The 12,891-nt window shown below is 53.3% G+C and overlaps 1 protein-coding gene and 2 long non-coding RNA genes across 3 annotated transcripts in view; 1 reads left to right on the forward strand and 2 right to left on the reverse strand.

Annotated features, from left to right (window-relative positions):
* On the reverse strand, window positions 1–6,540 carry LOC145527649 (uncharacterized). The gene is made up of 3 exons (XR_014069821.1): window positions 5,299–6,540; window positions 2,804–3,061; window positions 1–2,185 (listed from the first exon to the last, which is right to left on the reverse strand). It is a non-coding gene; the product is annotated as an uncharacterized LOC145527649 (long non-coding RNA).
* On the forward strand, window positions 5,649–7,675 carry LOC145527483 (uncharacterized). The gene is made up of 3 exons (XM_081545551.1): window positions 5,649–6,059; window positions 6,459–6,771; window positions 7,023–7,675. Exons 1-3 carry the CDS (start codon window positions 5,649–5,651, stop codon window positions 7,649–7,651), a joined length of 1,353 nt encoding a protein of 450 aa, XP_081401677.1. The 3' UTR covers window positions 7,652–7,675.
* The window catches only part of LOC145527626 (uncharacterized), a 7,049-nt gene continuing 1,758 nt past the window's right edge, over window positions 7,601–12,891 (reverse strand). Inside the window, exons 2-3 of the long non-coding RNA XR_014069792.1 lie at window positions 10,432–10,689; window positions 7,601–9,811 (exon numbers count right to left, since the gene is read on the reverse strand). This is a non-coding gene — a long non-coding RNA (uncharacterized LOC145527626). The remainder of the gene's footprint in view (window positions 9,812–10,431; window positions 10,690–12,891) is intronic.

Consider the following 12,891-nt stretch of genomic DNA (forward strand, 5'->3'; position numbering starts at 1 on the left):
TTTTTGTTGGTTAAGTTGGGATTAGTAAACTTTTTCATCATTGTTGCAATCTGGGAACACTGTTGTGTAACTCTGGTGATACTGTGTTACCATCACCACTTTGTAGTTTCAGACCCGTTCCATCTTTATGCCCCACCCCCCAACAAAGCCTGGATTCAAGGCAAGCACGCCCTGTTCATCCCTCCCCCCGATCCTGAACACAATTTCATCTTTTCTTTCTGCATTCCTTCCTATATTCTTGGTGTCCCCAATCAGTGACTCTCAGCGAAATGACTGAAGGAGTGTTTTTCGGACTCTCCACCTACTGTAAGACTCCATTGGAGAGTTCTCATTTTTATGTCATTTGAACTAGCCTTTGATAGCTGAAAGGACGGTGTACGTCCTTTCAAGATACCATGTGCCAAACGAAGCCCTTTTGGCAACTGCCATCATTATCTCCAGGCAGGCATTGCTGTTTGAAGGGTGACATCTCAGCCAGAAGGCAGAGGCTGAGCTCCTCTTGTTGCACCAGCTCCCAAAAGAAGCCAAGAAAGGGAGCTGGAACAACAAACCACCCCCATGCCCAGGAAAGCGTTCTTCATGACAGAAGGCTAGAAAATGACCCAACATCCTTGTGGCCCAGAACCACTCTAGAAAATCACTGTTTCATAAAAAAGAGAAACACATGGGAAGTTCCAAGGAGAGGCAATGCCCATGGCCAGTGTACTTGAGAGACGGCCTGACCGCTCCGGGGAAGACACGCACCGACGGAACCCCTTGGGAAACAGCAGTGATAGTCCTCACCGTCGTAAGGGTTTCCTCTGGGGACAACCTGCCCTGGGCACCACACGAGGGAGCAGACCGGCTTCTCTTCCTCTGCCCCCACACCATTCACTCATGAAGGCAGCTCAGGTGTTCTCATGCCCTGCCTGCCTGCCTGCCTGGCTCATCCGTGAGCTGTGACCACCTCCAGGCTAGGACTCCACCTTTTCCTCTCTGTGTACCGTGAATCTGCACACAGTGGGCTTTCAGAACCTTAGGAGACTTGAGCCATTCCCACTCGAGCCAGAACCCTCCCCAGGAAGGAAAACAGCTGTGGAGTCATTTTGGCCCCAGCACTGGTTCCGAAAGCCTGGCGGCTCCTACAGCCTCTACGGTGTGAAGAGGGAGGTCCCTTTTGACAGAGCTTTCCGGCTCTCAGATCTAAGCTGTTGTTTCACTGTCAGCTGTGTCTCTTCCGTTGCAGCCAGGTGGGCCACGCTGCTCCAAAGGAGCTCACAAGCTGAGTTTCAAGGGAGGACAGGGATGGCTACAACGTGCTGCAAACTGAGTGAGGGTCCCCACAATCCTCAGCAAAGGTCTGTGGTGTGCAAGCGGGGAGTAGAGGGCCCCCAAGTTCCAAAGGAAGGGAGGTAGTCGGGAGCTAAAGCCCTTGGCTGCTGTGGTAGCAGCTGCAGATGGCAGCCCGTCCACAGTGCACTTCAAATGAGGTCATATGAGCGGGACTCTGGAAATGGCTCCGAAATCGAGAGAAAGGGGTCAGGGTATGTGGGAATCCGGCGGGGGTGGGGGGTGGATGAAGGAAGGTGTCCCTCCTCTCTCCAGTGCAATTTGGTTTGGTGAGTCTCAAAGCTACCAGATGGCACTTCCCAAGTCAGGCCCCCGCAGGAATCAGGGTGGGCTGCCTGCCTCGGGCCCTGCCACAGGGACAAGCCACACCAGTGGCCTCCCTGAGCTCCAATGGCCGGATCTGGGGGGTTCTGTCTGGGTGCACACCTCCTTGCTGTGGCCAAGTTCCCCCCTTCTCTGAGCACCAGCTTCATCCTCTCGAATGAGGACATCAATTGCTACCTTGGCACGTTACTCTCTTCATCCTGTGAAGACTCATTAGGCTTATCCTACAATTACTAGCTGGCCCGAAGAGATATCTCCTGAATCCAGCTTAAGCTGGAGTCTCCCAGGCTCATCTGGCATGTCTTCCCTGAAGTCTGCCAAAACCCACACCCTTGCATTTCCAGGGACTCCCCTTAGCCAGCTGGGCAGAAAACCCAGCATGCTTCAAACAAGCTGACAGACAAGCGGGAGAGGACTCACGGGCAGACGGCTTCCCTCAGGTCTCGGGTGGAGCTCTGGGACCACAGCAGCAACGGGCCATCCCAGCCCCTGGGCTCAGCAGCGCCCTCATTCTCAGGCCGGCGGCTCTGCCCTGAGGGGAGCAGGAACGTCACCAACTGCCGCAGGCGGACCTCAAGCCCCTCCCACTGCTGGAGCCTGACCTCCCCCGGCCCCACCCCTTCCCCTACCCCAGCAGGACGAGAGCTCGTCTTCCCCTGGCTTCCAACGTGAGGCCCGGCCCTGGGCCCCGATTGGGCACTGCCCCAGCCCGGAGCCAATCACAGTGGCCAGGGAGGTGGAACGCACCGATTGGCCAGGGCCAGGTCATGTGACCATACTCCCCAGGAAACTCAAAGATTACCAAGGTTCTCTAAGAAACCAATGAACAAAATTATCCACTAAAGGCAAACCATAATTTTTAATGAGGCCAATGTCACAGAAAAAAAAAATGCTCCACAATAAACTGCTCAAGGAAGCTACTAAATAAACTTTCAGAAAAGTTTAGTAGTTTTTTTTTTTTTTAAATAGGGTGACGGAGAGCTATACCTTTCCCATCTATGTGAATTTAGGTTTAAACTAGATTTCCCTTGGCTATTATATAAGACAAAAAAACCCACATCACCCACTTTCACTCCCCCCCACCCCCAAAATGTGTTTCAATCTATTGAATTTTTGTGTCCTCAGTTGTGTCTGATTCACGGCAACTCACCAACTCTACACAGCCAGGCTCTTCCGTCCATGGAATTCAGGGCAATTTTTTCTGTCCCAGTAAATGCCCACCCTGGGTGATCCAAAGGCAAGGGCTCCGAGGCTCCTGAGAGACTAACTCCTTTCAGCTGAGCACAGAGCTGGCTCCTCACTGGGATGCCTGTGGCCTGGGGCTCCCAGAGGGGAGAGCAGCACTCGCCCCACCGTGTGGTCACTGCTGGAAGTGCAGGCTGCTCCTCACTCCCCCTTGACAGTGTCCCTGAGGGCAGAACAGTGTGAATCGAATCAAGGTGGAAATGCAAACTCCAATGCAACCAACCTTCCCACAAGATCTCCAAAACCACTCAGGAACAGGGAATTGGAAACTGCAGGGGATGACATGAATGGAGATGGAGACTTGACACCTTACACCGAGTTCACTTCCAGTTATCCCTAGACAAACTTTCCATGAAAACTTGTCACAAATCTAGAAGAACAATGAGCAGAAACCGGACACGTGCTTTGAGTCTTCACACACAAAACTAAAAGGCAGTCCACAAAAAAAACCCAGAGAATACAGTGGACTTTGCAAAATCAAAGATATCTACTGTGGGAAAGACCTCATTACAAAAGCAAAAGACAGGTCATACATCGCGAGACGAATGAGTGGAAACACAAAGCTTATCAAGGATGTGTCTCCAAACAGACAAAGAACGCCAACACAACAAGCCTGTGAAAACTAGGGAAAGGTCTGAAGGGACACCAGACGGAGGAAGACACACACAGAGTATCCCGGATGATGTCCAGCACTGAGGGCCTGAAGAAACAACAGTCTAGTTGCACCCCCTCAGGCCTGTGTGACCGTGGATGAGGCCTCTGTTTCCCGGTGGCTCTGAGACATGGACAGGGAGGAAGGGGAAGAGAAGTCACTTGCATTTCTAATACTCACAGCAAAGTCTTCCAATGAGAAGGGAATTATCACCCCCACTGACAATGCCATTCACTGAAGTGATATCCACGAGTCCATCTACCCCAGAAGGGAAGGATGGACCTGTTCTCACAAAACGGCAAGAGATGGAAGGAGGAAGATCAAGCCCACACCAATCACTGGAAAGAGAAGCTGTGCTCAGGGCTTGAAAGAATTCCTATAGGGAAAATCATGTCACAGCCCCACATGGCAATCCACAGCTTCCATGCTATTCCTCCCAAAATGCCAATGCATTTTCGCACCGAACAAAGAATTGCAAAAGGGGTACGGAAACAGAAAAGAGCCTACATTGTCAATACAATCCGACGAAAAAGCCCCGATACGGACATCCAAGGTTGTGTGAAAGGAAATTAGACGACCAAACTAGGATCCTCAGGAGAGTATCGGAGAAGGCAATGGCAACCCACTCCAGTACTCTTGCCTGGAAAATGTCCTGGACGGAGGAGCCTGGTAGGCTGCAGGCCATGGGGTCTTGCAGAGTCAGACACGACTGAAGTGACTTAGCCGCAGCAGCAGCAGCAGGACAGTATGCTATTGGGAATACAACAACACACACAGATCCAGATCGATGGAATAAAGTTGAGGGTCCAGAAACAAACCCCAGCATCCATGGTCAACTCATCTCTGACACAGACGGTGAGAATATCCAAATGGGAACAAGAAAGCCTCTTCAATCAATGTCCATGGGAAAACCAGACAGCTACATCTGAAGAACGCTATTGGGTTTGATCTCATACCACCTCAATATCGGGGAAAAACCTCACCCTAAAGACTGATGTCATGAGATAGCTAGAAAGAAGCGTAGGTCAAAGGCTCCTTAACATCAGAGTCTCCTTGCCATTTGCTGGGCGGAGGTCGAAATGGGTCTCTTCAAGTAAGGGAAAGAGGTAAACGAAGTACACCACTGGGTTTCCATCCAATGGAACCTATTCACAACAGAGAGGCTAAGCATTCACAAATGCAAAAGATAGGAAACGGAACACGAGAGACTCCTTGCAAGTGGTGTATCTGAGAAGGGGTTCATATGGAAAGAGACGAAGAATGCACAGCACTCAGATTCCAAGAAACACCACCACCACCCTTGACCCTTCCCCCATGACCAACTCTGACCTAAAGCCTTTCTCTCCCTCTAACCTATCCCTAAAACATAACCCTCATCTAATCATATACATGTGCATCCCTAGCATCCATCCATCCATCCACACACGAGAGAGAAAGAGGAAGACACAGACGGAATTGAGAAAGGAAAAGAGAGGGACACAGCCAGAGAGAGACACGGAACCAAAGAGAGGAAAGGAGTCGATGGTCCAGACTATTCCTCAATCTGTCTCGAAGGTAGAAGCAATGACAGCGCCCTTCCACCCCAGAAGGGGGAAAAGGACGGAAGGTTTGGAGAGGAAAAGACAAGAACGCAGGGAGCCATTAGAAGCTCAGCCACCCGCAGAAGCCGAGCTGGGACCCTTGAACAGAATCTCAATGGAAACAGAGGACCAGAAAGTTGGCTACTCTTTTCTATAAGAGAGGGAGACCTTCGAGTCTTCCTTTCGGTCCTCCAACTTGGATGCGGGGTCTCAAAACAGTCAGGAGGGGGAGTGCCTTTTCCTGGGTTCCACGGCGCATCCAGGCCTCGTTCTGCCCCATTCTGTGCTGTGTCAGCCCTGGATGGAATCTTTCTTTCTGAAGTCTCAGCGCACGAGCTCCACGTGATATCGGCCCCAGGTGGAAAGGCATGGAGCTGCTCGTAGGCCGACAGACCTAGGAAGCAGATGGGAGAATGACCCCCACTCTGCAGATGGAGAGACTGGGGCAACCCTGAGGGGCATATGCTTGTCCAGGGCCACACCACTTATGAGAAGAAGGAGCCTGGTCTGAGAGCAGCATGGTCCTCGGAGCTCAGGCCCTGGCTGAACCCAGGCCTCCCCAGGGCTGTGGGCTGGGCCGTGTGGGTGTCATTGTGCCTGCACATGGCCTAAGGGGGGTGGTCGAGCAGTCAGAAACCCAGAGATTCCCTTGGGAAGTTTTGAGGAAGGGACCTCAGCACGAACCCCAGGAAATGATGTCACCTGCCGGCAACAGAACCCAACAGAACCCGCAATCCGGGTATCCAGGCCTCCAGAGCGGAGAGGAGCCCCCAGCCAGATCACTTGCTGCCAAGATGTTCTGCTGTTTGCCCCTGCCCAGAGGCCGGGGCCTCAGGAGAGCTCACAGGCAGTGTGCGTGGGCACCCTGTCGACGTTGGCTCAGGACACCCCCGAGAGGCCTCTGGCCCTTTGCCCGGAGAAACAGAAAGGTAACACGGGGAGCCCCAGGCCGGGCCAGGCCACCTCTCCCATGCCACCCGGAAACACCGGGTCCTTTGCCTGTGTGTGGGGATGCGGGTTTCTCGGGCTGTGTCTCCCTCAAGGAAGCCCAGGCGGATGTGGGGTCAGAAGCCTGTGGACAAGTTGTGCCCACACCCCAGGGGAGAGCAGGCTGGGCGGGATGGGGAGAGTGTGGGCAGCGCCGACCGGCCAGGCTGACCTCACACCCTCAGATGGGTCTCTTTCCTCCCGGGTGGGGATCTGAGCAGACACACGTCTCTGACCCTTCTGGGAAGAGAAGTTCGAGCAGGCAGAAGCAGCGGCTCCACTGGCCAGGCCCAGCTCGGAAAACTCCCAGCATGGCTGGCTGACGGTCACTGTCGTTGCAGAGCTTCCCACGTGATGAGGCCGAGGACGGGGACACCCCATCCAGCTCCCAGAGGGAGGGGTCGGAGCACCACCCGCCCGCCCGTGAGGCCCAGTGCAGGCTCCAGGTCAGCGTGCCCACGGAGGCATCAGCCCCACCGGGGGAGACGCGGAGGTGGGGAAGGCCTGCTGCCGAGACACCGCCCAGGATACAGCCGGCGGCCCAGTCTGAGGCTTCCACGGAGCTCAGCACACCCGGCTCCGACCCAGAGTCCAGAGAACCCCGGCCTCTGAGGCACCAGGAGGACCTGGAGCCCAGCACGCCACAGCACAGAGGTGAGGACGCTGGGGCTGGTGCACGGGAGTGTGTGGGGAGGGGTGCTGAGCTACACAGGGACGAGTCCTCGAAAGCTGCTGCTGGGCCTGCAGCAAGCGCTGGCCTCACACCCCCCGCCCCCCATCTTGCACACTTCAGTCCCAAAAGACATCTGACGCTGGGTATTCTTTGGGAACCTCTTGGAAGGTTTCTGTCCCGGGGTACGCACATGCCAAGGCTGGCCTGTGGGCAAACTTTGCTTCTCCCCCAGCTCTAGCACTGGCCTCCAACTGGAACCAGGCTCCACTTCCCAGACCTGTCCCCACACAGGTGGTGGCTCCAGGTGCAGGACCCAGGGATCCACCGAGGGCAGATGGAGAAGCGAGACTTGCCCTCGCAGAGACACCAGGCCAGCTGGGTACTGGCCAGCACACCGGGCAGATCGGATCTCCGTGCCTGCAGGACCCCCAGCCCCAGGCACTGATGTCCCACCCCCTCAGCGAGAACCTCCACCTCCACGTGCACCTCTACCTGCTCGGGCTTTGGCAAGAGAACCCGAGGCAGAGGAAGAGTCACCGCCTCGGCAGGGAGAGCCTGCCCTGGCTCCCGTGCAACACCCAGACGCCCACGATGACTCACCCAGCCCTGCAGGGAGAAAGAGCCCCCGCTCTGGACAGAGACCCAGAGCCCTTACCGGAAACACCACGTCCAGGGGAGCGGTCGGCTCTGCAGCCTCCATCCCTGTCTGCTCACCGTGGATGCCGGCAACTCGGTCTGCCCCCAGGGGACATGGAGTTCCTTTCCCCTGAACTGCTTTGCATGTGGTTTGTTTCCACCTTTCTGGTGATGTTTTATTTTTTGTATGGTTTCCTGTATTTTTGTTGGTTAAGTTGGGATTAGTAAACTGTTTCATCATTGTTGCAATCTGGGAACACTGTTGTGTAACTCTGGTGATACTGTGTTACCATCACCACTTTGTAGTTTCAGACCCGTTCCATCTTTATGCCCCACCCCCCAACAAAGCCTGGATTCAAGGCAAGCACGCCCTGTTCATCCCTCCCCCCGATCCTGAACACAATTTCATCTTTTCTTTCTGCATTCTTTCCTATATTCTTGGTGTCCCCAATCAGTGACTCTCAGCGAAATGACTGAAGGAGTGTTTTTCGGACTCTCCACCTACTGTAAGACTCCATTGGAGAGTTCTCATTTTTATGTCATTTGAACTAGCCTTTGATAGCTGAAAGGACGGTGTACGTCCTTTCAAGATACCATGTGCCAAACGAAGCCCTTTTGGCAACTGCCATCATTATCTCCAGGCAGGCATTGCTGTTTGAAGGGTGACATCTCAGCCAGAAGGCAGAGGCTGAGCTCCTCTTGTTGCACCAGCTCCCAAAAGAAGCCAAGAAAGGGAGCTGGAACAACAAACCACCCCCATGCCCAGGAAAGCGTTCTTCATGAAAGAAGGCTAGAAAATGACCCAACATCCTTGTGGCCCAGAACCACTCTAGAAAATCACTGTTCCATAAAAAAGAGAAACACATGGGAAGTTCCAAGGAGAGGCAATGCCCATGGCCAGTGTACTTGAGAGACGGCCTGACCGCTCCGGGGAAGACATGCACCGACGGAACCCCTGGGGAAACAGCAGTGATAGTCCTCACCGTCGTAAGGGTTTCCTCTGGGGACAACCTGCCCTGGGCACCACACGAGGGAGCAGACCGGCTTCTCTTCCTCTGCCCCCACACCATTCACTCATGAAGGCAGCTCAGGTGTTCTCATGCCCTGCCTGCCTGCCTGCCTGGCTCATCCGTGAGCTGTGACCACCTCCAGGGTAGGACTCCACCTTTTCCTCTCTGTGTACCGTGAATCTGCACACAGTGGGCTTTCAGAACCTTAGGAGACTTGAGCCATTCCCACTCGAGCCAGAACCCTCCCCAGGAAGGAAAACAGCTGTGGAGTCATTTTGGCCCCAGCACTGGTTCCGAAAGCCTGGCGGCTCCTACAGCCTCTACGGTGTGAAGAGGGAGGTCCCTTTTGACAGAGCTTTCCGGCTCTCAGATCTAAGCTGTTGTTTCACTGTCAGCTGTGTCTCTTCCGTTGCAGCCAGGTGGGCCACGCTGCTCCAAAGGAGCTCACAAGCTGAGTTTCAAGGGAGGACAGGGATGGCTACAACGTGCTGCAAACTGAGTGAGGGTCCCCACAATCCTCAGCAAAGGTCTGTGGTGTGCAAGCGGGGAGTAGAGGGCCCCCAAGTTCCAAAGGAAGGGAGGTAGTCGGGAGCTAAAGCCCTTGGCTGCTGTGGTAGCAGCTGCAGATGGCAGCCCGTCCACAGTGCACTTCAAATGAGGTCATATGAGCGGGACTCTGGAAATGGCTCCGAAATCGAGAGAAAGGGGTCAGGGTATGTGGGAATCCGGCGGGGGTGGGGGGTGGATGAAGGAAGGTGTCCCTCCTCTCTCCAGTGCAATTTGGTTTGGTGAGTCTCAAAGCTACCAGATGGCACTTCCCAAGTCAGGCCCCCGCAGGAATCAGGGTGGGCTGCCTGCCTCGGGCCCTGCCACAGGGACAAGCCACACCAGTGGCCTCCCTGAGCTCCAATGGCCGGATCTGGGGGGTTCTGTCTGGGTGCACACCTCCTTGCTGTGGCCAAGTTCCCCCCTTCTCTGAGCACCAGCTTCATCCTCTCGAATGAGGACATCAATTGCTACCTTGGCACGTTACTCTCTTCATCCTGTGAAGACTCATTAGGCTTATCCTACAATTACTAGCTGGCCCGAAGAGATATCTCCTGAATCCAGCTTAAGCTGGAGTCTCCCAGGCTCATCTGGCATGTCTTCCCTGAAGTCTGCCAAAACCCACACCCTTGCATTTCCAGGGACTCCCCTTAGCCAGCTGGGCAGAAAACCCAGCATGCTTCAAACAAGCTGACAGACAAGCGGGAGAGGACTCACGGGCAGACGGCTTCCCTCAGGTCTCGGGTGGAGCTCTGGGACCACAGCAGCAACGGGCCATCCCAGCCCCTGGGCTCAGCAGCGCCCTCATTCTCAGGCCGGCGGCTCTGCCCTGAGGGGAGCAGGAACGTCACCAACTGCCGCAGGCGGACCTCAAGCCCCTCCCACTGCTGGAGCCTGACCTCCCCCGGCCCCACCCCTTCCCCTACCCCAGCAGGACGAGAGCTCGTCTTCCCCTGGCTTCCAACGTGAGGCCCGGCCCTGGGCCCCGATTGGGCACTGCCCCAGCCCGGAGCCAATCACAGTGGCCAGGGAGGTGGAACGCACCGATTGGCCAGGGCCAGGTCATGTGACCATACTCCCCAGGAAACTCAAAGATTACCAAGGTTCTCTAAGAAACCAATGAACAAAATTATCCACTAAAGGCAAACCATAATTTTTAATGAGGCCAATGTCACAGAAAAAAAAAAATGCTCCACAATAAACTGCTCAAGGAAGCTACTAAATAAACTTTCAGAAAAGTTTAGTAGTTTTTTTTTTTTTTTAAATAGGGTGACGGAGAGCTATACCTTTCCCATCTATGTGAATTTAGGTTTAAACTAGATTTCCCTTGGCTATTATATAAGACAAAAAAACCCACATCACCCACTTTCACTCCCCCCCACCCCCAAAATGTGTTTCAATCTATTGAATTTTTGTGTCCTCAGTTGTGTCTGATTCACGGCAACTCACCAACTCTACACAGCCAGGCTCTTCCGTCCATGGAATTCAGGGCAATTTTTTCTGTCCCAGTAAATGCCCACCCTGGGTGATCCAAAGGCAAGGGCTCCGAGGCTCCTGAGAGACTAACTCCTTTCAGCTGAGCACAGAGCTGGCTCCTCACTGGGATGCCTGTGGCCTGGGGCTCCCAGAGGGGAGAGCAGCACTCGCCCCACCGTGTGGTCACTGCTGGAAGTGCAGGCTGCTCCTCACTCCCCCTTGACAGTGTCCCTGAGGGCAGAACAGTGTGAATCGAATCAAGGTGGAAATGCAAACTCCAATGCAACCAACCTTCCCACAAGATCTCCAAAACCACTCAGGAACAGGGAATTGGAAACTGCAGGGGATGACATGAATGGAGATGGAGACTTGACACCTTACACCGAGTTCACTTCCAGTTATCCCTAGACAAACTTTCCATGAAAACTTGTCACAAATCTAGAAGAACAATGAGCAGAAACCGGACACGTGCTTTGAGTCTTCACACACAAAACTAAAAGGCAGTCCACAAAAAAAACCCAGAGAATACAGTGGACTTTGCAAAATCAAAGATATCTACTGTGGGAAAGACCTCATTACAAAAGCAAAAGACAGGTCATACATCGCGAGACGAATGAGTGGAAACACAAAGCTTATCAAGGATGTGTCTCCAAACAGACAAAGAACGCCAACACAACAAGCCTGTGAAAACTAGGGAAAGGTCTGAAGGGACACCAGACGGAGGAAGACACACACAGAGTATCCCGGATGATGTCCAGCACTGAGGGCCTGAAGAAACAACAGTCTAGTTGCACCCCCTCAGGCCTGTGTGACCGTGGATGAGGCCTCTGTTTCCCGGTGGCTCTGAGACATGGACAGGGAGGAAGGGGAAGAGAAGTCACTTGCATTTCTAATACTCACAGCAAAGTCTTCCAATGAGAAGGGAATTATCACCCCCACTGACAATGCCATTCACTGAAGTGATATCCACGAGTCCATCTACCCCAGAAGGGAAGGATGGACCTGTTCTCACAAAACGGCGAGAGATGGAAGGAGGAAGATCAAGCCCACACCAATCACTGGAAAGAGAAGCTGTGCTCAGGGCTTGAAAGAATTCCTATAGGGAAAATCATGTCACAGCCCCACATGGCAATCCACAGCTTCCATGCTATTCCTCCCAAAATGCCAATGCATTTTCGCACCGAACAAAGAATTGCAAAAGGGGTACGGAAACAGAAAAGAGCCTACATTGTCAATACAATCCGACGAAAAAGCCCCGATACGGACATCCAAGGTTGTGTGAAAGGAAATTAGACGACCAAACTAGGATCCTCAGGAGAGTATCGGAGAAGGCAATGGCGACCCACTCCAGTACTCTTGCCTGGAAAATGTCCTGGACGGAGGAGCCTGGTAGGCTACAGGCCATGGGGTCTTGCAGAGTCAGACACGACTGAAGTGACTTAGCCGCAGCAGCAGCAGCAGGACAGTATGCTATTGGGAATACAACAACACACACAGATCCAGATCGATGGAATAAAGTTGAGGGTCCAGAAACAAACCCCAGCATCCATGGTCAACTCATCTCTGACACAGACGGGGAGAATATCCAAATGGGAACAAGAAAGCCTCTTCAATCAATGTCCATGGGAAAACCAGACAGCTACATCTGAAGAACGCTATTGGGTTTGATCTCATACCACCTCAATATCGGGGAAAAACCTCACCCTAAAGACTGATGTCATGAGATAGCTAGAAAGAAGCGTAGGTCAAAGGCTCCTTAACATCAGAGTCTCCTTGCCATTTGCTGAGCGGAGGTCGAAATGGGTCTCTTCAAGTAAGGGAAAGAGGTAAACGAAGTACACCACTGGGTTTCCATCCAATGGAACCTATTCACAACAGAGAGGCTAAGCATTCACAAATGCAAAAGATAGGAAACGGAACACGAGAGACTCCTTGCAAGTGGTGTATCTGAGAAGGGGTTCATATGGAAAGAGACGAAGAATGCACAGCACTCAGATTCCAAGAAACACCACCACCACCCTTGACCCTTCCCCCATGACCAACTCTGACCTAAAGCCTTTCTCTCCCTCTAACCTATCCCTAAAACATAACCCTCATCTAATCATATACATGTGCATCCCTAGCATCCATCCATCCATCCACACACGAGAGAGAAAGAGGAAGACACAGACGGAATTGAGAAAGGAAAAGAGAGGGACACAGCCAGAGAGAGACACGGAACCAAAGAGAGGAAAGGAGTCGATGGTCCAGACTATTCCTCAATCTGTCTCGAAGGTAGAAGCAATGACAGCGCCCTTCCACCCCAGAAGGGGGAAAAGGACGGAAGGTTTGGAGAGGAAAAGACAAGAACGCAGGGAGCCATTAGAAGCTCAGCCACCCGCAGAAGCCGAGCTGGGACCCTTGAACAGAATCTCAATGGAAACAGAGGACCAG

This window comes from Giraffa tippelskirchi, chromosome 11 (assembly GCF_054371585.1).
Source record: "Giraffa tippelskirchi isolate mGirTip1 chromosome 11, T2T-mGirTip1v1.2.pri, whole genome shotgun sequence".
Classification (NCBI taxonomy): Eukaryota; Metazoa; Chordata; class Mammalia; order Artiodactyla; family Giraffidae; genus Giraffa; species Giraffa tippelskirchi.